The 25,438-nt window shown below is 35.5% G+C and overlaps 1 protein-coding gene and 1 long non-coding RNA gene across 3 annotated transcripts; one reads left to right on the top strand and one right to left on the bottom strand.

Moving 5' to 3' along the window:
• Positions 1-16,788: 16,788 nt before the first annotated feature.
• Positions 16,789-18,910, bottom strand: LOC126886688 (uncharacterized). Its single transcript, XR_007698754.1, has 2 exons — positions 18,487-18,910; positions 16,789-18,246 (listed from the first exon to the last, which is right to left on the bottom strand). It is a non-coding gene; the product is annotated as an uncharacterized LOC126886688 (long non-coding RNA).
• Positions 18,911-19,596: 686 nt separating this feature from the next.
• On the top strand, positions 19,597-22,262 carry LOC126886592 (uncharacterized). Of its 2 annotated transcripts, none has more exons than XM_050653544.1 (2): positions 19,597-19,854; positions 20,052-22,262. In XM_050653544.1, exon 2 carries the CDS (start codon positions 20,873-20,875, stop codon positions 22,061-22,063), a length of 1,191 nt encoding a protein of 396 aa, XP_050509501.1. In that variant the 5' UTR covers positions 19,597-19,854; positions 20,052-20,872; the 3' UTR covers positions 22,064-22,262. The 2 variants fall into 2 exon arrangements, with proteins under 2 accessions (XP_050509501.1, XP_050509502.1); XM_050653545.1 differs by having other exon boundaries at positions 19,597-19,858.
• Positions 22,263-25,438: the final 3,176 nt, after the last annotated feature.

Below are 25,438 nucleotides of genomic sequence, written 5' to 3'. Positions count from 1 at the left end.
GGCTGATTCCAATGATTTGAGCCGCCGTACGACACGTTGGGACCAATGGGAGTGAAGATACGTAACTAATACCTATCAAGAGGTTTACTCAAACTTCTTTTCTGTACTTATACCTACCACTCGGTATAAGTACAAACAAGAAGTTTGTGTAAACCTTTGCACAACTGTGTAAATACTAAAGAAAAATCTAAAATATTAAAAAAAATAGTGGAATCCGTTAATCTGTTCTCGAAAAAATTAGCTACGAAAATGAGCATAATTTTCTATATCCCTAACTTTTGACGAGCAGTTTAGCTTAAATGGGGAAAAGCGGTAAGCTTAGACCAAACACCAGTAGGAGGCATTCAATTAATTGAGGAAAAAAATTAAATGGATAACAATATTCATTTCAGTTATAGAAAAGGCATTGCCCCGCTAGAATGGTTGAAATCACAAGTAACAATTAATAGTCCTACAAAAAAGACAGGCGCTTGAAAGTGATAAGACCATTGAACAATAAGCCTGCGAACTGCCTTTTAAACACATTCTTAAAAATAATCCATAACACAATTAAAAAAAGGTTTGTTAAGAAATTCTTTTATAGACTTCAGAAATTCAACAACTTCTCCTGATTATGTTTAAAAAACGTACGGAATGCACTAAATGAAAAAAAGAAGAAAAAGATTTATCATACCGTTATACTCTAATATATTCTTACGTTGAATATTTGATGCTTCCCTGTAGAGTATAAAACGGACAGTTGTGTTTTTCCCGTGAGCTGCCTTGTTTAGTCTTCTTTGTCGTTCTATTCGTTAAATCCTATCCTCTCAAGTCACAGCGTCAGAAAGCAGTGGGTATATGCAGTGAACGGGAGGCCTATGTCGAGCAGTGAACGTTGGGGCCCTTTCGCGTTTATCATATGTAGAGAAGTCGCTTGTCAAAAACTGGACGTATGTAATCGTATTCTATTTGTTAAATACTCTCACCTAATATGTCATACCATGTGTGTTAATCCATTTTATTTCTACAATTTTAAAGTGTTATTACATGCCGTCATTTTCATTTGTCTACACCATCTTATTCTGCCAGTTAAATCCCATCATTTCAGACGCTGTACGTCACGATTGAACCAATAGAACCGTAGATACAAGACTAAGGCCCTTTTGACATGATACTGTAATTGATTTTCATACGTCATTGTATTATATTAGTCAAATCCAGTTATTTTAGGTGCTGTACGCCACGATTGGACCAATAGGAGCGAAGATACGTAAATAAGGCCCTTTTGACATATTGCTGTATTTGATTTTTCTGTGTCATTGTATTCTGTTCATTAAACCCTACCATTTGAGCTGCTGTACGTCACAATTGGACCAATAGGACTAGATATACATAACTAGGGCCCTTTTGACTTGTTGCTGTATTTGATTTTTCTGTGTCATTGTATTTTATTTGTCAAGTCCTATTATTTGAGATGCCGTACGTCACGATTGGTCTTATAGGACCGAAGATACGCGACTAAGGCCCTTTTGACATGAGGTTGTATTTGATTTTTCTCTCATTGTATTCTGTTTGTCAAATCCTATCATTTGAGGTGCTATACATCACGATTGGACCAACAGGACCGAAGATACATAACTAAGGCCCTTTTGACATATTGCTTGTTTGATTTTTCTGTGTCATTGTCTTCTATGATGTCTAAGGCATATCTCTGATATGCCCTATTTTTAAATTGGACTTCGTAAGTCCTAGGTTTTCACCCACAAGCTTTTATTTGACACCTCATTTGTCATTCTACCCGGTATAATGGCGGAGGAGTTATATTGGCGGTCGTACGGACCGACAGAAAGAGTACCCAGCTCAAATATCTCACCTTTAGTACCATCCTTGGATTATAAGCTTTCATTTGACACCTCATTTATTATTATAGCTGGTATAATGATAGAGGAGTTACATTCGCGGTCGGACGGACCCACCGACAGACCGCCTAGGTCAAATATCTCACCTTTAGTACCATCCTTGTATTACCAGCTTACATTTGACACCTTATTTGTCATTCTACCTGGTATAATGACGGATAAGATATATTCGCGGTCGTACGGACCGACAGAAAGATTGTCTAGGCCAAATATCTCACTTTTAGTACCATCCTTGGATTATAAGCTTTCATTTGACACCTTATTTATCATTCTACTTGGTATAAAGACGCAGAAGTTATAGTCGCGGTCGTACGGACCGGCGGAAAGACAGCTTAGGTCAAATCGCTCACCTGTAGTACCATCATTGGATTATCAGCTTTCATTTGACACCTCATTTGTCATTCTACTTGGTATAAAGACGCAGAAGTTATAGTCGCGGTCGTACGGACCGGCGGAAAGACAGCCTAGGTCAAATCGCTCACCTGCAGTACTATCATTGGATTATCAGCTTTCATTTGACACCTCATTTGTCATTCTACCTGGTATAACGACGGAGGGGTTATATGCGCGGTCGTACGGACCGACGGAAAGACAGCCTGGGTCAAATATCTCACCTTTAGTACCATCCTTGGAATATAAGCTTTCATTTGACACCTCATTTGTCATTCTACCTGGTATAATGACGGAGAAGTTATATTCGCGGTCGTACGGACCGACAGAAAGATTGCCTAGGCCAAATATCTCACCTTTAGTACCATCCTTGGATTATAAGCTTTCATTTGACACCTCATTTATCATTCTACCTGGTATAATGATTGAGGAGTTATACTCGCGGTCGGACGGACCGACGGACAGACCATGTAGGTCAAATATCTCACCTTTAGTACCATCCTTGGAATATCAGCCTTCATTTGACACCTCATTTCTCATTCTACATGGTATAATGACGGAGGAGTTATATTCCCGGTCGTACGGACCGTCGGAAAGACAGCCTAAGTCAAATATCTCACCTTTATTACCATCCTTGGAATATAAGCTTTCATTTGACACCTCATTTGTCATTCTACCTGGTATAATGATGGAGGAGTTATATTGGCGGTCGGAGGGACCGGCGCACAGATCGCCTAAGTTAAATATATCACCTTTAGTACCATCCTTGTATTATAAGCTTTCTTTTGACACCTCATTTGTCATTTTACCTGGTATAATGACGGAGGAGTTATATTCGCGGTCGGAGGGACCGACGGAAAGACAGCCTAGGTCAAATATCTCACCTTTAGTACCATCCTAGGATTATCAGCTTTCATTTGACACCTCATTTGTCATTCTACCTGGTATAATGACGGATAAGTTATATTCGCGGTCGGAGGGACCGAGTCACAGACCGCCTAAGTCAAATATCTCACCTTTAGTACCATCCTTGTATTATAAGCTTTCTTTTGACACCTCATTTGTCATTCTACCTGGTATAATGACGGAGGAGTTATATTTGCGGTCGGAGGGACCGACGGAAAGACAGCCTAGGTCAAATATCTCACCGTTAGTACCATCCTTGGATTATATGCTTTCATTTGACACCTCATTTGTCATTCTACCTGGTATAATGATGGAGGAGTTATATTCGCGGTCGTAAAGACCGACGGACAGACCGCCAAGGTCAAATATCTCACCTTTAGTACCATCCTTGGATTATCAGCTTTCATTTGATACCTCATTTGTCATTCTAGCTGGTATATTGACGGAGGAGTTGTGGTTACAGACAGACGGACAGACGGACGTGGATAATACAAAGTTTTCACATTTTTTCAAAATTGGGTGAAAACAATAAAACATGATGCCAGACTGATTTCTTTATGAAAATAATATATACATTCTCAAATTGTCTATTTTTCGTTGTGAATAATATTGTATTCAACAGTGATGCCAAATTTCTGATGCCAAAATGATTGATAATGAAAGTGGGATATACGTTTTCATGTATATAACGGCAGCGACAAAACGGTAAAACACTGAACTAAATGTATATAATATTTTCACTGTACGATCATTTTGGACTCAAACATTTTATGGAATAAACTTATATAACTTAGTAAGAGGTAAACAAGGAAAGCTGATATATTAAAGTAACATCAAGAAATCAAATCTCTAACTACCGAGCTGATTAGACTTCTGGTAGCAAGTACAGGAATAAAGTTATTAAGGTAGTGTAAAGTGGCATCGATATACAGATGCCACTTTGCAAGACGATGCCAAATCGATGGTAAATGGATAATGTATCGATGCCAAATTGATAGTAGGATGTATATATATATATATATATATATATATATATATATATATATATATATATATATATATATATATATATATATATATATATATATATATATTTACTCCCAGCGTATGAAGTGAGCCACATATCAAAAGAAACTGCGGTTGAAGTGAGGTCCTGTACAAAGTGAGGTCCAGTATACGGACCTCACTTAGTCAATCAATGTAAGACTTTTTCGTAGACATGTACTGATAGCAAACACTGTTTTTTTACAAAAAAAAGTGGGACCTCACTTTGTATGGTCCACATTAATTTTTAGTTCAGAGATTTTCCGCATAGAGGCGCTGACTTTGGCGTATATTTTCTAACCATGTATATTCTATGCCCTGTTGAATAACTTACGATACACATAGTGAGGACCATACAACTGGCAACATCTGTTCAACCAATTTTTAAAACAGTGGATCGTCAATCGTCGCATAAATTCAAACAGTACAAAAATGTTTAATACTTTAATCCTTTTTGAGAGAGTAGGCACAAAATTTCGGTCGAGTTCTTTTTAAACGCATTTATTTTTTTCGAATCCTGAGATAACTAATAGGTATTTTTAAAAAATTTAAACGCAAAATAGAAGACTACATTATTCCCGAGGGCAGAAAGTCCCTTATAATGAATACAAAGTTTCTTTTGTAATATATATTTAAAATTAAAAATCAGACTATTTTTTTTCACTCCAGTGACTTATTAAAATAAATATTATAGAAGTTCTCAAGGACTTTCGACCATGGATAATACAGTAATATTTCTTTCTGCGTTTAAATGTTTTAAAAATACTTAAGGTTTTCTCAGTATTCGAAAAAAATGAACGCATTTAAAAATAATTCGAGCGAAATTTTTGCGCATATGCTCTCAGAAAGGCTTAAAATACTATAAATTTTTGTAATCAGTATTTCAATAGTTATTTATGATATAAGTGTTAAAAGTACACGTTTAAGGCACGCATGTGAAAGTTTGCAGAATGAGCGACAGCGAGTTCTGCAATTCACATGAGTGCCTTAAAAATGCACTTTTTAACACGCATATCATGCAATATTTTTTCTACAAACGTAATTACAGGACAATATCTACAAAAACTTTTACTTGAACTTGACTGACATTCCATTTTTATATTTTTTTGATATTACATCAAAATTGCCTATACGATCAATACGAATTGCAGTGCCATAAAAATTTTTTTCTACAACCACTATTCAAAGTGCACTTTTCTGCACGGTTTTATGTTAGCAAACTTGATATTTTCTCACAATATAAGATATTTGACATTAGTGTGCAGAAAAGTGACGTTTCTGTGCCGCAAAATGACGTTTCTGTGCCGCAAAGTTCTTTTCTGCACAGTTGACTACCTCATTCTGAGTAACGTTATATTCTGTTTACATCCGTGGACTACCGCATTCTGAGTAACGTTATATTCTGTTTACATCCGTGGTTAAACTTTAGACAAATATATAACCTATAAGACAATTATTATATTTAACTATAGCATATAAACTAAATTATGGATGTTACAACTGTTTTATTTTACAATTTTATTCTTATTAAACATTTTATAATTATCAAATAACCAATAAGGATTTAGCAACCTGTGCAAGAGACGTCGAATGAAGTAGGTTTTGTGTAAATCCGTGACTGCATAAAAATATAACGTCAATAATGTGTAATAATTGTTTAAATTTAAACAAATTAAGGCAGTGCATTAATTTTTTAACTGATTTCTGTGCAATTTATTTAATTATAAGGAATTTAAATTGATTAGTAGGTATTAATTAAATACAGTTTAAAATTTATCACATAGGTACCTATTATAAATAATCGTCGTTTGGAAATTGTGATTTTTATTTTTAGGAAAAACTGTGCTTGTAGAAAAAGTATAGTGTGAAACACGTGCAGAAAGGTAATTTCTCACTCGTTTGAATTGCGGCACTCGCTTGCGCTCGTACCGCAACTTTTCAAACTCGTGAGAAATTAGTACCTTTCTGCACTTGTTGCACAATATACTATAAAGCACTAGTGCCTTAAAGCAGCGCCGGATAAAGGGGCGGGCGAGCCGGGCGACCGCCCGGAGCGCCAGAATTTGGGGGCGCCAAATTTTGAGAGACGCTGATATATAAATATAATATTTGCCCCTATCCGTGGCTCAGAGGTAAGAGCGCCTGCCTTTGGATCGAAAAAATCCGAAAGGTTGTGGGTTCGAATCTCACCAGGGTCGGAAATTTTTCATTTATTATAAATTAATAAATGAATAGTTTCTGTCCTCGTGGGATCGGTTCTTACCGGAGGGACCGCAGACGTTCGGATACAATTAGCGTCTCTTTGCAAAGACAATGACGTCGACATTGCAAAGTAACAAGCCACTTACTCAACACACACACTACTTACACATGAAACTAGGTACCTAACTGTTCAAAATTACCGTACCTACCATGCCAATGGCCATTAGTTGCCGAGGCATTAGCTAAACAAAAAAAAAATATAATATTTTTTACATTCACTATTTTTTTGGACTTTATAGATTATATTTGGGCTAATATTACTCCTAAGACAATTAATATTAAATAATTGTAACAATAAGAAAACTATTTCTAGCTCACAAAAATTCTCTAATAAAAATAATGCAACCTAAAAATTGTTATGGCTTTTAAAGGTCATTTGTCAGGTAATACCTATCACTTTTATGGTATTACAATGTTATACATACATACTTAAAATACACGAAGATCAGATTTACGAAGTATCAACAAATTTATGAATAGTCAGTGATATTATTATACTGCTGCTTGTCATTATAGCCTCAATGGTTAAATAGTTTTGTCTTCCTGTTCTGTAAACTTTGCTTTATCAACATTGTCGTGTGTCCGTGGGTGTGTAATTTGAAATAAAAAAAAACAAACCAGGTATATCTATATGAATTAGAATTGACAAGTTCTTTTTCATAATATGAATATATAGAAATTTATTTCGAATACTTTGTACGCGTTAAGATGTTTCACTTTTTGCATAAAAACGGCACGAACGACGTATGAAAAAAAGGAATAATAGATTTTTGTATATATCATAAATTGAACGAGTAATTCCAAAATGATTTGTTATTTGAAATATCTCAGTGGCATACTATGTTTTTGTTTAAAAAAATTCACATCATTTCAACAGTAGATATAAAATTATTAATTTTATGTCAAAAAATGCGCAATAATTACCTCTTAAAACACATCAAATTTCATTTGCATATCTGAACCGGTTTTAGAACAATAAAGAAATCGTCAGTTTGTAAGAAAAATGTCAACACCCCATATCTCGGAAACGAAGTATTTGCTGACATACGCTTATAGAGCAAACTGTCATTATTTTTTCATATAGAATTAACTGTTAAAGTTTGTCGCATTTATTTAGAAACATCCTGTTTTTTCTTGACCACCCTGGATTTCCATAGTTTTTCCTGTATTATTTCACTTGACCGTTATTTTCAGTTCTTTCTGTTTTTCCAGTCCTGCAGGTTTCTTTTCTAATATTGCTTCGTCCATTTTATCTCTAAAAGATTTTCGGGGTCTGTCTCTCTTCCTTCTTCCTATCGGGCTCCAATCTGTTATTCTGTTTATCAACGATTTTGGTCTGCTCTTCTGCCATATCCGTACCAGGTTAATCTCTTTTGTCCTATGTTGTCTATTATCCCTTGAATTCATTACCATTATTTTCTTAATCTCTATGTTATTTATTCTATCCCTTCTACAGCTTCTACTTAGGTATTCGATCTCTGTTGCTCTTATTTTGCATTTGGTTTTCGTATTTTTTATTCAATTTTCACACCCATTATTCAGAATACTTTTTGTCATGGTGTTATATTATATTCTTCTTTTTGTTTTTATACTGATGTTCTTATCCCACAGTACCGGGTTTAATTTTAGTATGCAGCATATTGTTTGTCCTAGTAACTCGATACCTAAAACCATAGCTTGGTTCTATAGGTATCGAGTCATAGAGATAATAAAAAGCTCATGAGATAATAAAAAAAAATAATGAATGATTTTATTTGAATTTGCATAGATGATTGTAAGGCCAAAGATATCACAACGGCTCTAAAAGGAAGAGAAAAAATAAAGATGTACAAGCTCGCGTTTGCAAAGAATATCCGCATGCTATTTTATGCTAAGTGGATGCCACTCCCTCAATTTAGTTATTGGGGATGCAGCTATATCTTGCGAACAATCAACATGTTTTTTGGTCTTGTAGAAGATTTATACACATTAAATGATATAAATGAGTCAGATTAAATAAATTATTAGACGAATTTTTTGCTAAGCAACAACATTTTTGTTTAATTTAGTAGTATTTTGTATTTTGACAACGACACCCGATTTGGGCGTCGAAACGATAATAAAATTATTTTTTTTCAATTTAATTGTGGCTTATTTTCCATCTAAATAGTTATTTATACACATTTTTTACTGGTTGTTGATAATGTGCATTTATCTTTTACCTCGCTTCTTCGTCGCTTGAACTTGAAATGTGCTCGCTATGCTATGCCCTATGTTGGATAAGTTATAAGTAATAACTATCCTACTATTTTTTAAATAAATATATTTTTACATAGTTCTTTATGGTAAAATTTTGATTTTTTCCTATTTTTTTATATTTGCAGTAAATTTGTATATTCTTATATGAAGGAGCGCCAAATTTTATTTTGCCAGGGGCGCTCAGAACCCTAAAACCACTATTTTTTAAATAAATATATTTTTACATAGTTCTTTATGGTAAAATTTTGATTTTTTCCTATTTTTTTATATTTGCAGTAAATTTGTATATTCTTATATGAAGGGGCGCCAAATTTTATTTTGCCAGGGGCGCTCAGAACCCTAAAACCACTATTTTTTAAATAAATATATTTTTACATAGTTCTTTATGGTAAAATTTTGATTTTTTCCTATTTTTTTATATTTGCAGTAAATTTGTATATTCTTATATGAAGGGGCGCCAAATTTTATTTTGCCAGGGGCGCTCAGAACCCTAAAACCACTATTTTTTAAATAAATATATTTTTACATAGTTCTTTATGGTAAAATTTTGATTTTTTCCTATTTTTTTATATTTGCAGTAAATTTGTATATTCTTATATGAAGGGGCGCCAAATTTTATTTTGCCAGGGGCGCTCAGAACCCTAAAACCACTATTTTTTAAATAAATATATTTTTACATAGTTCTTTATGGTAAAATTTTGATTTTTTCCTATTTTTTATATTTGCAGTAAATTTGTATATTCTTATATGAAGGGGCGCCAAATTTTATTTTGCCAGGTGCGCTCAGAACCCTAAAACCACTATTTTTTAAATAAATATATTTTTACATAGTTCTTTATGGTAAAATTTTGATTTTTTCCTATTTTTTTATATTTGCAGTAAATTTGTATATTCTTATATGAAGGGGCGCCAAATTTTATTTTGCCAGGGGCGCTCAGAACCCTAAAACCACTATTTTTTAAATAAATATATTTTTACATAGTTCTTTATGGTAAAATTTTGATTTTTTCCTATTTTTTTATATTTGCAGTAAATTTGTATATTCTTATATGAAGGGGCGCCAAATTTTATTTTGCCAGGGGCGCTCAGAACCCTAAAACCACTATTTTTTAAATAAATATATTTTTACATAGTTCTTTATGGTAAAATTTTGATTTTTTCCTATTTTTTTATATTTGCAGTAAATTTGTATATTCTTATATGAAGGGGCGCCAAATTTTATTTTGCCAGGTGCGCTCAGAACCCTAAATCCGGCCCTGCCTTAAAGTAGCATTTTTAACGCACGTATGGAGTTCTAAAAATTGCATTTTTAACACGGTTGTAGAAAAAAGCCTTTAAATGAGGTGTCACATGATGTACTTACTTTCCTATTTAAAAAAATCAAAGTTGTGCCTGTCACCTGAAGAAGAGGGATCGCGTAAAGTTCGAAACATTGACGCTATAATATACCATGATTATTTTAAAAATCGACCTATCCGAGCGTTTTTCTTATGTGCTAAAAATAAATAAGTTAATAAGGGGGGTAAAACTTATTCCAGCGAACTGTATTTGTAACAACCAAGGTAGGGATGGTGGTTGTTGAACAAAAAACCGGTTTTCGGTTATACCGGTTTTTTACTTACGGTTTAACCTGACGGTTATAACTGGTCAAAAAAAGCGGTTGTTCCAAAAACCATTTTTCGGTTTTTTTAATCAGAAGCAAATACTCGATAGGTTATAATGTTAATATAATGTTATATGTTACATACATTTATATTGCAATTCAGTTTGCTCAATTTTCCTCCCGAAAAATTCCCCAACCAATTCAACCTATAAAAATTTTCCCATGTGCTTTCAAATTACCCTAAAAATGGGCGAAAGTACCCCAATCTGGCATCTCTGATTCGTCGCTCGTTGTAGACGGCATCGGTGTATATTGCGTTGTCAATTGGGATATTCCCAAAACTCCCAAAAGTGATGATCCTACCGATCTACCGACATGTCCCTAGGATCTATCGAGTTTAAAAAAATATCCAAATGACATATTTTACTTAAGAGGAAACAGTAGCGATCAACAGGTAGCGAAAACGCGTTCCAAGATTGCGGCTGTAATTTTGAATATTTTTTCGAGATATGTGGCACACGTATTCGTAATATAATAAAGAATGGCGGTACAGAGCCCAATTTAAAAAATATATTAATATGTGGAAATTACTCTGTAATTAAATACAATATTAAAAAAACGAGCCTGTACCGCCACTAAGAAGAACAAAAAAATACATTTTCTTCAAATAAACTTTTTTATCCGATGCCTAGATTTTGTGTCATTTTGGAACTACTAAAATTTTTTATTTCATTTGTAGTTCCAAAATGACACAAAATCTAGGCATCTGATAAAAAAGTTTATTTGAAGAAAGTGTATTTTTTTGTTCTTCTTAATGGCGGTACAGACTCGTTTTTTTAATATTGTATTTATTTACAGAGTAATTTCCACATATTAATATATTTTTCAAATTGGGCTCTGTACCGCCATTCTTTATTATATTACAAATACGTGTGCCAAATATCTCGAAAAAATATTCAAAATTACAGCCTCAATCTTGGAATGCGTTTTGGCTACCTGTTGATCGCTACTGTATCACCTTAAAAATAAATTCGATAAACCAATTCATCATTTATTGCCATCAAAAAATTTCAGTAGGTAGTATTTTTTAACACGTTTGTATAATACCTTTCATTTCCTAAGAATTATGTATTATTTAAAAATTACATAATGGAGATTCCTAATCGTATTTCGGTATTCACATTTCATACAAGTCTCAAAGTACTCAAGTATAAACAATTTTTAGATGATTTTGGGAATATCGATTTCAAGCAGATCACTTACCTTTTTATGGAAATATTCATGCGTTTCATAAAAGCTGATGTGACACTTTCGTCCAGTTCTTTATTAGTAAATAAAAGTTGAATTATGGTTGTTTGGGTTAATAATTACTTCGCATATTATTTATAATACATATATAGTAGGGGAGCAAAGTATGCTAAATGTGCAGTCACTCGAGCGCTTTGAGGACCTATTGGGTTGTGATTATTAGGTTCTAAAACCAAAAAAGTTAAGTAAAATTTTCCATTTTAGTGGGGACTTTCCATATTTTAATTTAATTTTCCATTTCCAACACCCGTTTTCTCCGATTATAGCGCCACCTATCCGTAATTAGAAAAAACGTTTCGAATAAAAGTTGCTTATTTTTACGCAAAGAATCCAAATCTGAAATAAAAAAAGGAGTTCCTATTTAAGATTTTAAAGTAACCCCCCCCCCACCTCCGTGGGGGTCGTGTTTGGTACCATTCGATAGATTTCAGAAAAAATATTCAGAAATTGTAGTGTATTACCTATAAGAAGTTACCGTTAAGCCGGGTCCAGACTATGTAACAAAACATGTTAAATAACAAAGTTTTGTAACTTGTTACAAAATTTTAAATAAACAAGTTTTAAAACACAGTGTTGTATAACATTTTTCTGGTTATATAGCATGTTTTATGTTATCCAACAGATGTCGGTAAACATCAAAGAAAGTTATAAAACCGCACCGCGACTGATCTACACCTAAAAACATGTTATTGAAACATTTCTCTGGCATAGTACCTACGCGAGCAGCAACCGTTGGAGTCATATCGCCTTGTTCATTCTGGAGTGATTGTGCTAGATTTTTCTTTGCTCTTTTCACGTAGGGTTATTTACGCGATGAAATTGTCGAAAGAACTGACTACTCATTTAATTGAGCTATTTCGTAAGTAACGAGTATTATGGGACTGCTATGGGATGAGCTACATTTATTGATTTAAAAAACAAATAAAAAACACGATGAATAGACTGAAATAGAAGTGAAAATAGATACAGAAACTGTAGTTAAAACTAATGCACGTACGCCTATAACTCAAGCCAACAAAAGAAAAGCAGTACGCGGAACCTTAACAGCAAATCGGTGCAAATCAACTCTAAATTTGACATAAATACTATTCTCTACAGAGCAGAGTGTTCAGACATAAAACCTGTAACATTCACTTCATTCGCTACACAGATGCAGACTGCTTCATCAGCTACTCAAACAGGCACTCAATCATACAATATATCTGAGCCTTTCTATTCCGTCTACTACACCTACATCCGCTACTTCTCCAGCTACACCAATTCAAACAGACAGTGACACTCAATCATGAACAGGTGAAGACGATAATACTGAGGAATTAAATTTTACAGAAATGTTATACTTCCTCTCTGAAACAATGAGTAAAAAGGTTAAAAAATATACTTTGCTAATAATATAACTGTTAATCTTTCTCTTACTGGAATTGCATCTCCAAATGTCTTTCCTGCCTATTTTATGGCCGATTTCATTTATAAGAAATTCAAAATCAGAACTTTCTATTCTTAAGAAGTTTTTAAAACTGCCATCACATTTAACGTCTCCTGTCGATGGGTCTATGTTATCTCTTTCCAGATCAGCTAAAAGAGCTGTACCACTACCTATATTTTGCTCGAGCTGCTAATGAAGGACACATCCAAAATATTAATTTAACACGCCGGTGTCGCCTCCACAATATTACACAAGCTGCTGTTGCTATGAAGAGATCCTCCATACTTATATGACGCAATTTTATATACTACCTAACCTACCAGCTATCCATCTAAAATGCTGCAAAATGTATGCGCATGTTGTTGTTTTGTTTTTTGTTATATAGTCTGGATACTCATGCTATATTATAACAAGTTACATAACAAAGTTGTACAACAAATTTGTTGTACAACTTTGTTATTAGCATGTTTTGTTACATAGTCTAGACCCGGCTTTAAAAGTTCCCCGTTTCAGGAAAAAATATTGTCTAAGAGCGATAGCCTAGTGACCTAGTGGGTAGACCTCGGATCTCGGATTCGTAAAGCAGAGGTTTCGATTTCAAATCCGGGGTGTGGATCTCCGATTTTTTTATTTATTGTTACTGCATTCATGTCTGTAGACAATGTTGCAATCTATTATGAGCACAATAAAAAAATATAGTAATAAAATAATAAATAAATATTTAAAAAAAAAACAAGAAAAAAATACAATCACTGGAAGCGAAACTAAACAATACGGAAGAAATATAACCACTGGATTCGGAACTGGATATGGAACTGGATAATATTAGAAAACTGATATTATAATATGTAAGCACTACGAGCCTAGTAGGCCCATGGCTTGATGTACTGCTTCTTTTCCACTCCCTTTTGTCAGTCGCTTTTGTTTCCCAGTTCCTTAAGTTAATTCTTCTCATATCTTCTCTAACTCCATTACTCCATCGTGACCTCGGTCTTCCTCTTCGTCTTTTCCCTGCCAATGCACTAGATAGTACCATTCTGGGAATTCTAGATGGAATCATCCTCTGCACATGGCCCAACCATCTAAGTCTTTGCGCCTTAATTACTGCTAGTATGTTAGGATCTTGATAGAGCTCAGTTAGTTCCTTATTTGTTCTTCTTACCCATTGTCCATTTAAGTTTTTCCCACCGAAGATTTTGCGCAGTATTTTCCTCTCCCAAACTAATAACAACTCTTGATGTTTTTTTGTTGTGACCCATGTTTCAGAAGCATACGTTACTATCGGCCTTATTACGGTCTTGTAAGTTCTTAGTTTTGCTCTTCGTGATATATGTTTACTTCTTAACAACCCATTAAAAGCAAATATAGCGCGGTTGCCCGACATAATTCTCTTTTGTATTTTTTCTTCACAGTTAGGATCTCTTGTGAAGACAGTTCCTAAGTACTCAAATCTCTCAACTTCTTCGAATTTATACTGTGTTCCCTTCGCTGTTGTCATTGTTATGTATTGCCCCCGAACGAATTGCTTATTTGTCCATTCCATATACTTTGTTTTTGCTTGATTTATATACAATCCTTTGGTTGCTGCCCTCTCCTCGAGTTTCATGAGTGTTTCTATAAGTTCTATTTTGCTCCTAGCCAAGATTACCAAATCGTCTGCGAATGCCAAGCACTGATGTTTTTTGTGGTAGATCAGACCTGTTCTATTAATGTTTGCTTCCTGTATAACCTTTTCTAGTAATATGCTAAACATTATAGACGATAATGGATCACCCTGTCGCAGTCCTTGTTTGACCTCAAAGCTTTCTATTATAGTATTGTTTATCTTGACTTTATCATACTGATAGATCATACTGATATTGTTTAAAAACACTAATAATATTGATATAAAATGTTAATCAATTTTATTTATTGTTATAAGAATCAAAGGTAAATATGATTAGGCGAATGAAGCCTTAGGTTTCGCAGTCAATATCCCAACCACACACACATGTTGCAATCTATTTCAATACGGTTTATAGTACAAACTATACATTTAATATCAAAATAGTGGGATATATTTTTTTAGTTGAGGACACTTGGTCACATTGCATTGTTTCAGGATAAGGTGAAATATCTTCAATAAATGGAAAAAAGCATGTATGTCATATATTATAATACTTTCTATACTCTTAATATGCAGTCTCGTATAAATTTGTGGTGACATGATTTTAAGTATAAGAACAAGAAGCTTGCAACAATTTTCAGAGAAAATAGAAAACTAAAACTATTTTAAAATGATTATTCGAAATAAAACATATGCACATATTCACTGTATTTGCCATCTAGTGGAATAACTGTAAAATTAAGTCAGTAAAAAAGGTACATTAAGTTTAATTAAATTAAGTAAATCATCTTGTATACTAAAATTAAGGTTGGAAAATTGTCATTTCAAAATGAAAATCGACAGGGGCAACAGTACCTATACTAAAATACACTCTGTATAGATAATTATGTCAATGTTAATAATACTGGATAGAGAATTGAATATCCTTTCAAATGAGCTAGCACACGCCCCTCTTCCCTATTTAAAAATAAGGGGTGGGGGAAATGGAAGGGAGGGGGTTGACAAATGACAGATATGTATGTACCGTAAAAACTGTGTTCCCCTTAGATCAAAAGTCGGGCTTTTATATTTATATATTAAGTTCAATATAAATTTCACATAACTGAACTATCACTGTATCCTCCATTTTGATTATTATTGTTCTCAACTAACGCTATTTTCAAAATTCTTGCTTTCCTATCCATCTTTAACGTAAATTATTAAAAAATATAAAACTATTTCTTTATTAACGCTAGTGTCCGATAAGGCTACCGTGATTTAATGCTGAGGTACTAAAATGTTATAAAATTAACAAACAGTACGAGCAAGAACAAAGAGTCCACATCCTTCTTATAACTACAAGTGACTGGAACATCGAAACAATAATAATTCTTACTGTGTTATACAGAAAAAGGCAGTAGAAACGATTAATCTCATATTTATCGACAACACTGTATGGTCCTCACTTGATGAGCTGTAAGGAAATATACACGTAAAGTTGTCCTCATTTTGTGCGCATAACGAAAAAGTATATACAATCTCACTTTAATAGCTGCGTATAATGGCCTCACTTGGGTGGCAATATACTTGAACCATACAGGGCACACATACGTAATTTTTTTTGTGTATACTCGTCATTTTTTAATTGCTATTTACTTGTCAAGGTCACTATGAAGAGTTGAAACGATTATGTCTACGTTTTCTACCGGTCCTCACTAAGTGCGCGTAATGTCAGGACCTCACTTTGATATCTGTGCATAAATATATATATATATATATATATATATATATATATATATATATATATATATATATTTGTCAACTAATTCTTCATAATATACTTGTGCCGCTTCTGTAGCAGTCATGTAATCTGACTCAAGTTTAAGAATTGACGTTTAAAACATGTGAAGACTTCTAAAGAAGACTAAAAAATGCAAGTAACAATGTAGGGCAGTTTTCAATTGACAGGAAATACGACTTCAAGGCATCAAACAAAGCCAAGTCGTATCGTCCTGGATGCTCCACAGAAAATTCAGAATTGCATGTCAAAACATCTAACATGGTTATTACTGTTTTGGCACTGTCTAAGAAACTTGTATTCTTCTTTAAGTTTGTCAGTAAAAACAGATTTACCCTTTGGCATCTTACAAAGTTTATAGGTACACTAAACTAAACTATTAATATAACTAAATGTAAATAACCTACATCAATATCTGAAAAATATGTAGAAACACATTTATATACTTCAGCATTTTAAAAAGTTATAAACACTAAATTCCCAAACTAAACGCTAGTAACTTATGTCATCACAAGTCATTACACGCAAGTAAAACATTAATAGACTGTCAATTACACAGTAGTCATTACACTAACTCAACTAACTATCAACCGATTATTGTCTCCTCGTGCTAGTACGCTGTTGACAAGCAGTGCGACCAACTTAACTAGGTGTTGCGCAGAATGAAATTTCCCACCGTTGGGCCAAATGTTTTCCATTTTTTTAGTAAAGAAAAAATCCGGACATTTCTCATATCCGGACGCCAATCTGGACATGTCTTTCAAATCCGGACTGTCCGGACATATGGTAACCCTATCTAGAGGGAACATTAAAATCAATTACATTTATAAATTGATTACAGTAATGAAGAATATGTTGATCATATAAATCATATGGAGGAGATTGTGTACTTGCACAATTCCCTGGAAAGAAAAAAAATATAAGTTTGCATGTGTAATACAGAAAGTTTTCAATAATTGAATTGAAGCTGAAGTTGTTGGTATGAATTATTGTGATGACAGTTAAACTGCATTTAGAATTATTGATAAAGATGTCAGCGTAATAACATTTCATCAAATCATAAAAAGGATGCCCTAACCTCTAACCTCCTCATTTCAGGAGAAAGAATAAAATATCAGTTTCCAGACTCAGTGGATGTAGATGGTAAGCTTGAAATATTTTATTATACTATAATTACATATTATTCACACATTTCCTGCTGTTGTAAAATTTGAATAGAACCTCGGATGCCAACTACTTAACAGATTGATTGCCGACAGACAAAACAGCCTCCTTCAGTAATGCCAGCTACTCAGTGAGCCTTACTTCGGTTATGTGATCTATACTCTGATCGGAGTAGCTGGTATCATCGAAGGAGGCTGCCACACTCCAACAGGAGTAGTTGGCAATCAACCTGTTAAAAACATTGTTGTACACAAATCACACCACAGTGGTATGGTCGGCAGTGAATGCGTTAATAAAGTTCGTATTACATATTTGAGTGCCCATTACTAGCCCTTGGATGTGTCAACTACTAATTTTTTTTCACTTTGTTGTGTCAACTAGGTACTGACACTTTTGCAACACTTTTTGTAAATTTTATAACAAATATTTAGAAAGCACAATTTTCCGATAATTTGTTTGTTGAATATTCAGAAAGGATTAGATTACCTGAATATATGTACATACTTTTTTTAGTAAAGTTCAATATCATTGGTTTGAGGCTAAAAAATATTTTTTTCTTCTTATGTCAACTGCTAGTACTTATATCTCAAATTTTCAAATTGATGCAACTGCCTTTTTGGGAACCTTAAAAAATATTTTGTTATTTAATAGCTGTTAAGATTTTACAAGCTAATGTGTCTGTTTAAGACCCAGACAAGGCTCACTTGTGCCTCTTGGGCATTCATGTCTCTGGTTTATTTATTTGCAAATGAGAAATTTATTATCTAATATAATTATTTTCTGCTGATCTACCTGAACAAGTCAGTAATTCTACTATTCTGTTATATTAATATTATTACTAGTAATTCTACAATATCAACATACCTGTTTACTTTTCTACCTATTCTTTACATTTACATATTACTTTTCTATTTATGTGCAGTCTGCAGTCCCAGTGTATTTAAAAAATATTTTGGTTATGTTATGTTATTGTATAATCTATATATTATAAATATGTAATCTATTAGGGATTCCAATGAACTGTCAGTGGTGGTCGGTGGATGGCTAAACTGACATGGCCATAGACACAGTTAAGGGGGGTGGTCATGGCGTATCTAATGTTTACATTGAATATTGACAAATTTGTAAAGAATATCCTGTTTGGTTTTGTTTTTTTTGTTAATTGTGTAGCGAAATTTGTGAAATTGTGATAGCAAATTAAATATGAAGTGGTTTAAACATTGGATACGCCTATGGATGACAGTTTCGCCATCCAGCAGCCATATTATATCACGTGATTTGGAATGCCTAATTAGGCATTCCAAATCACGTGATATAATATGGCTGCTGGATGGCAAAACTGTCATCCATAGGCGTATCCATTATTAAACCACTTCATATTTAATTTGCTATCACAATTTCACAGAGTTCGCTACACAATTAACAAAAAAACAAAACCAAACAGAATATTCTTTACAAATTTGTCAATATTTAATGTAAACATTAGATACGCGATGGCCACCCCCCTTATCTATGTCTATGGCCATGTCAGTTTAGCCATCCACCGGCCACCACTGACAGTTCATTGGAATCCCTAATTGTAAATGGGGAGAGAATGGGCCGGTACTTTATGTCTCCGTTAACAGCCCGTTAGTTAACCGGGGTTTAATCGGGACAGAAATATATGCATAACATAGACATAAACGCAATTATACTTATTATTATATTCATAAATAATTATAATAATAATTATAATTGCTTTTATTACAACGCAAGAGGCCCTATGAGGTACTTGTCTGTCCCGATTAAACCCCGGTTAGCTAACCGAGGTTTAACCGGGACATAAAGTACCGGCCCAAGTATAATTGCGTTTATGTCTATGTTATGCATATATTTCTGTCCCGATTAAACCCCGGTTAACTAACGGGCTGTTAACGGAGACATAAAGTACCGGCCCTAATCTCTCCCCATTTACAATTAGGGATTCCAATAAATGTCCAGCAAACGACGGCAATGTTGCCAGATTCCTTTTAGCGGGAATTTTAAAATTTTATAGCAGTTTGGTTTTAAATTTGACAGTTCTGTTTTCTCAAGTCAAAAATCTTAACCTTACTTTTACAAGTGATTAGGATTATTATTATTATTTTATTTACATGTAAATTGAAACAATAAATATTGTGCTGTGTCATAATTTCAAACTCATTATGTTGCAGTCTTTTCCAGTTGATAAAATTGCAATTCAAAAACTTTTAGGTAGGTACGTGTAACTTCCACATTATTATTTATTTTTTAAGTATTAAGGTTGATGTTGATATCAAAAATTTAGATTTCAAAGATAGTTTTATGTAGGTAGATACTAATAGAGTAATACTAGATAATATATTAGATACAAAGTAAGCTGTAAGTAGTATAACTGCCCATGTAATCACCTGTTATGTTGTTTTTTTTAGATTTGCACTGTATGGATGGCACAGGAAGAGAACAAGAACATGAAACATCTTATTGTAACAAAAGAGAAATCTTGGACGACCGCCGTATAACAGTAAACACCTCGAGAATGACGTCATCGAATGATCTAGGCCTCGGCGGAAAGGAGGAGGGACTTCTCGAACGTACGATCCGTAGGCGGAACACGCTGATAGCTAGAGATGGGCGTCGATTGTTCCAGAATAACAACTGGGTATAAATACGAGCATATTTGTAAATACAGTTTAGTCTTAAGCTAAAGTTTGTAAAGTAAACTTGTATAAATAAATAATAAAGTCGTAAATAAATACGAACCGCTAGTTTTATTGTAATTATAAGTAATTACAATAGTCACGTTACAGTTGGTGTCGGTGTTCGGTTAACTTAGTGCGATATAAATAAGTGAATTACAGAGAGACTTTAAAAGACTTTTGAACTTTATTCGTCGGGAATAACCGGAGTGCGTTAATTGTTCGGTATTCGGAAAGACTTTAAAATACTTTTGGACTTTATTCGTCGGGAATAGTTAAAGTGCGTTGATTGTTCGGTATTCGGAAAGACTGTTAAAAGACATTTTGGAAAGTACGTGTGTGCCGACCAAAGATGTTGCTACAAGAACTTACAGTAAAACAGCTCCGTGAACAGCTAGAGGAACGGGATCTGGACAGCAGTGGGCTCAAGATAGTCCTACAAGCACGACTCGAGGATGTCCTCACGAAGAACGGAGAAGACCCAAAGACGTTCCACTTCCAGTCAGCAGAACAAGTAATCTTATCGAAATTAAAAACTGTTTCTGAAACGATCGATGAAACTTCTAGAAGAAGCGACGAGAAACTTGAAGAAGTTAGTAGAAAAAGCGACGAGAAATTCGAAAATGTTGCTTAAAAGATTCGATGAGACTTCTCAAATAATTAAAGACGTATGTAGTCAAAACAATGAGAAATTCGAAAGTGTTTCTCAAAAGATTGATGAAACTTTTAAAGAGGTCTGTAGGCAAAACAACGAAAAACTTGAAGAAGTTTGTAAACAGAACAATGAGGAATTTGAAGAAGTTTCTAGAACATTCGATAAGATACAGAAAAGTGTAGACGACAATAAAGAAATGTTAGAAGAGAAGATCAAACAACTAGAGACTATGGTAACCAATACGAAAGTTCTACCTTCAGTTAATGCAGTAGTTTTGGCCGTAGAAGAGAAGATCAAAGAATTAGAGAGCATGATAACCGACACAAAAGTGCAACCGTCAGTTAATGCAGTAGCTTTAGATCCTGTAGTGAAAGATGAACTACCGAGAGACGAAATGTCGCATAATATGAGATTCAAATTACCACCATTTGATGGAAAGTCCTCTTGGTCCATATACCTTAGACAATTCGAAGCTATTGCGACCGCCAATCATTGGACCGAACAGGAAAAGGCTGTTTCCTTGACTGCTGCTTTACGAGGTGATGCTGCAGATATATTAAGGTCAATTCCCAAGGGTCAAGAAAATTGTTACCAGACCTTGTTCACTCGTCTAGAAAAACGCTATGGAGATGCCCATCTACAACAAGTATACAAAGCACAACTGCGAAGTAGAAGTCAACGAGCAAGTGAGAATCTGCAAGAATTTGAAGCAGATGTGGCTCGTGTGGTGCGGTTGGCTTATCCAGAGGTGCCAGACAGCGTTTTAGAAGAAATTGCAGTAGATGCCTTCGTCAATTGGCTGAAAGATAATGAACTACAGAAAGCTTTACGACTAGCAAGGCCGAAAGTTTTAGATGAAGCACTTGCTATTGCATTGGAACACGAAACGGCTAGTCAAACTTCACGAGGCCATAGAGTAAGAACCATTGAAGAAAGTGACGAACACAACGATGAACGTCTGGAGGAAATGATACGGAGAGTATTAAGTAATCAGATGCCAAAGAGACGCGAGCCTAGATGTTGGAATTGTGGAGACGTAGGCCACATTCGTCGTAATTGTAAGAAGATCGTACAGCCGTCGGAAAACTAGAGCGGGTCGACACCAAGGGGCAACTGCCGACCTCGAGAACTAGAGCCCCCATAGTAACTGTCAACCTTACGTCCTCCGGTGGAATCCACAACTTATACATCGAAGGTCGTATCAGTAATAGATGTAGATCATTTTTGGTGGATACAGGTGCAACGAGAACTATCGCACGTCCAGATGTAGTACGAGACCATAATAAATTATCACCTGCAACAGTAAAGCTTAGAACAGCGACTGGTGAGCTAATTAATACATATGGCGAGGCTAATATGTCAGTATCCATTGGCCAGACCACAGTTGAACATCAAGTATTAATTGCCGAGATCTCCGACGAATTCATATTAGGGATGGACGTACTAAGGAAAGTGGGGGCAATATTGGATGTTCAAAATGGAGTTCTCAAGATCAATGGTGAAGAGTTGCCCTTTCACGACGACAAAGAAGATGTCATCCGCTTACTTACTACATGCGACGTAACCATACCCGGTAATAGTGAGAAAATTCTGATGACCATGCTTGATGGACACTGCCGAGAGGGAAGTTTAAGGATGGTCGAAGATGTGGATAATGTCGAGTTCCTAACGGCGAAAACTTTGGTAAAAGTTCGAGATGTGATCCCTGTAAGAGTTATGAATTTAAGGGAAACTGCTATCAAGTTAAGTAGAGGAGCTTTGATCGGGCAGTGTGTTCCCGTGGCTTCAATTTGCTCTGTGAATACCAATGAGAAATCATCAAAGGCGAAGTATCCAAAGGAGCTTGTTGAGATGATCATTGAAAGATGCCAAGATCTTGATCATGAACGAACGGAAAAAGTGACATCTATGCTGATAGAGTATCAAGATGTTTTTGCTATTGACACGAAGGATAAGGGAAAAACAAGCATAGTAACGCATAAAATAAATACCGGAGACGCTCAGCCAATCAGACAACGGCCTAGACGACTTCCATTTGCGAAAAGAGATGAAGCCGAAGAGATTATCAAGGATATGGACAAACAAGGGGTAATTGAACCATCGAACAGTCCATGGACATCACCAGTAGTTCTGGTAAAGAAGAAAGATGGTTCAACGCGTTTTTGTATCGACTACCGCCAGCTCAATGCGGTAACAAAAAAAGATAGTTATCCTTTGCCCAGAATAGACGATACATTGGATACTCTCTCCGGTTCTCGTTGGTTTTCCACACTCGATTTAAAAAGTGGATATTGGCAAGTAGACATGGAGCCAGCCGATCGGGAGAAAACCGCATTTTCGATAGGATCAGGGCTTTGGCAGTTTACGGCTATGCCGTTTGGTTTATGTAATGCCCCTGCCACATTTGAAATATTAATGGAGGCAGTTTTAAGAGGTCTAACATGGAAAACATGCCTGGTTTTTTTTTTTTTTTTTTTCTTCCGGAAGCCGTCCGTGCATGCACCCCGGTGGCACTGCAGCTTTTCAGCTTATTGTGCTTCCTTCCATTTGTTCTCATGACACCCAATCCAATAAAGCAGTGCCCTTTACTAGCCTGTAAAGGTCCATTGGGTTAGTGCCATACACTGTCAGACTTGGTTTGCAGTCTCCATATATTGCTTGTCTCTTACGATCCAGCGCCTCGCAATCGCACAATAAATGTCTGACTGTCTCGGTCTCTCTATTGCATAGTCTGCAGCTGAGATCTCCGTTATATAGTCCTATCGTGTGTAGGTGTCCTTTTACTGGAAAGTGTCCAGTTAAGAAACCTGTAATAATTTTGAGCTGATTCCTGTTCATTTTGAACAGTTCTTCAGCTCTTTTTGCGCATGTCTGAGGTATAAATCTCTTCGCATGCTTTTGCGTGGGAATTTCTTCCCAGTATTCTTTGTGCTGTCTTCGTATCCAGCCTCTTAATCGGTCTCTGATTGTGCTTTTGGGCACTCCCAGTGCCGGTTCTGGACCGAAGTATCCTGTTGCTGATCCTCGTCGAGCAAGTTCGTCAGCTTTTTCATTACCAGCGATCCCTTGATGTCCAGGCACCCAAATGAGTTTTACCTCATTATGTTCCGCCAGGGTGTCAAGTTCTTCGCGGCATTCCCACACAAGCCTTGAGGTTATCCTTGGGTTCTTTAAAGCCCTCAAGGCCGCTTGGCTGTCTGAACAGATATTGATTCTCTTATTAGTATAAGTCCTCAATCTGTTTATCCGTGCACAGTGCAGGATTGCATATACCTCCGCCTGAAATACAGAGGTATATTCTCCTAGTGAGATGGAACCGTTATAGTTCCTATCCTCACTATATACTCCTGATCCCGAACCATCTTCTGTCTTGGACCCATCTGTATACCAGGTGTGGCCCTCATACTTCAGATGTCTGCCAGGATCTTCCCATACCTCTCTGGAGTGTATTTCCACCTGAAAAGGTATTTCCATTTTATATTTGGGGATACAATGGTCTGTTATCATCTCCCATATTGGATCCCCGCATATATCATTGATGCTGCAGTGTCCTTTGCCCACTGCAATTTTGCTTTGATTACCCTGCAGTCTATGTAACCCCATCCTTGCCTCGCCCTTCACTGTGATGTGTAAGGGAGGAAGGTCTAGTAAGGCTTCCATTGCTGCAGTTGGTGTGCCTCTCATTGCTCCTGTTATGCTGAGACAGACAAGCCTTTGTATCTTGCCTAACTTCTCTATAGCATTTCTCTGTTGCACCTTTGGCCACCAGACCAATGCTGCATACGTTATTGTGGGCTTTACCATCATGTTGTATATCCAATACATCATGTCCGGTTTAAGTCCCCATGTTCTGCCATGTGTGCGTCTGGTCACCATTAAAGTGGCCATCGCTCTTTTGGTTATTCGTTCCAGGTGTTGATTCCAGGTAAGCCTTGAGTCTATTATGACTCCGAGATATTTTACCTCCCTCTCCACCTTTAGAGAGATCCCCATGAGATTCACAGGTCCTATTCCCTCTAATTTTGTCCTTCTGGTGAAGGCTACTATTTTGGATTTGTGAGGGCTTACGGACAATCTTACTTCACTTGTCCATTTTGATACTACATTCAGGGCCTGTTACATGTTATCCCTGACAGTTGTATTGAACTTGCCCTGAGCCAGAATGACAAAATCATCTGCATAGCCCAGGACATTATATTTTTTCCTGTTGAGCGTTCCAATCAGTCCGTCCATAACCAGATTCCACACTAACGGAGATAATACACCTCCCTGTGGGCATCCTCTGGCAACCCGTGCTGACATGGTCTCGCCCATCAGTGTCGAATATACCACGCGGCTTTTAAGCATGCATTCTATCCACCTGCAGCTTATTTCATCCACTCCTTTCAGCCGGATAGCCTTTGTGATTGCATCGAATGAGGTGTTGTTGAAGGCTCCCTCTATGTCGAGAAAGGCTCCCAACATC

This window comes from Diabrotica virgifera, chromosome 6, assembly GCF_917563875.1.
Source record: "Diabrotica virgifera virgifera chromosome 6, PGI_DIABVI_V3a".
In the NCBI taxonomy this organism is placed as follows: Eukaryota; Metazoa; Arthropoda; class Insecta; order Coleoptera; family Chrysomelidae; genus Diabrotica; species Diabrotica virgifera.
The sequence above is the reverse complement of the archived record's forward strand: the minus strand, read 5'-3'. Positions and strand labels throughout refer to the sequence as shown.

Bases quoted from the DNA above. Each gene is read 5' to 3' on its own strand.
- LOC126886592 (XM_050653544.1), top strand. From the start codon at position 20,873: ATGAAACTTCTAGAAGAAGCGACGAGAAACTTGAAGAAGTTAGTAGAA.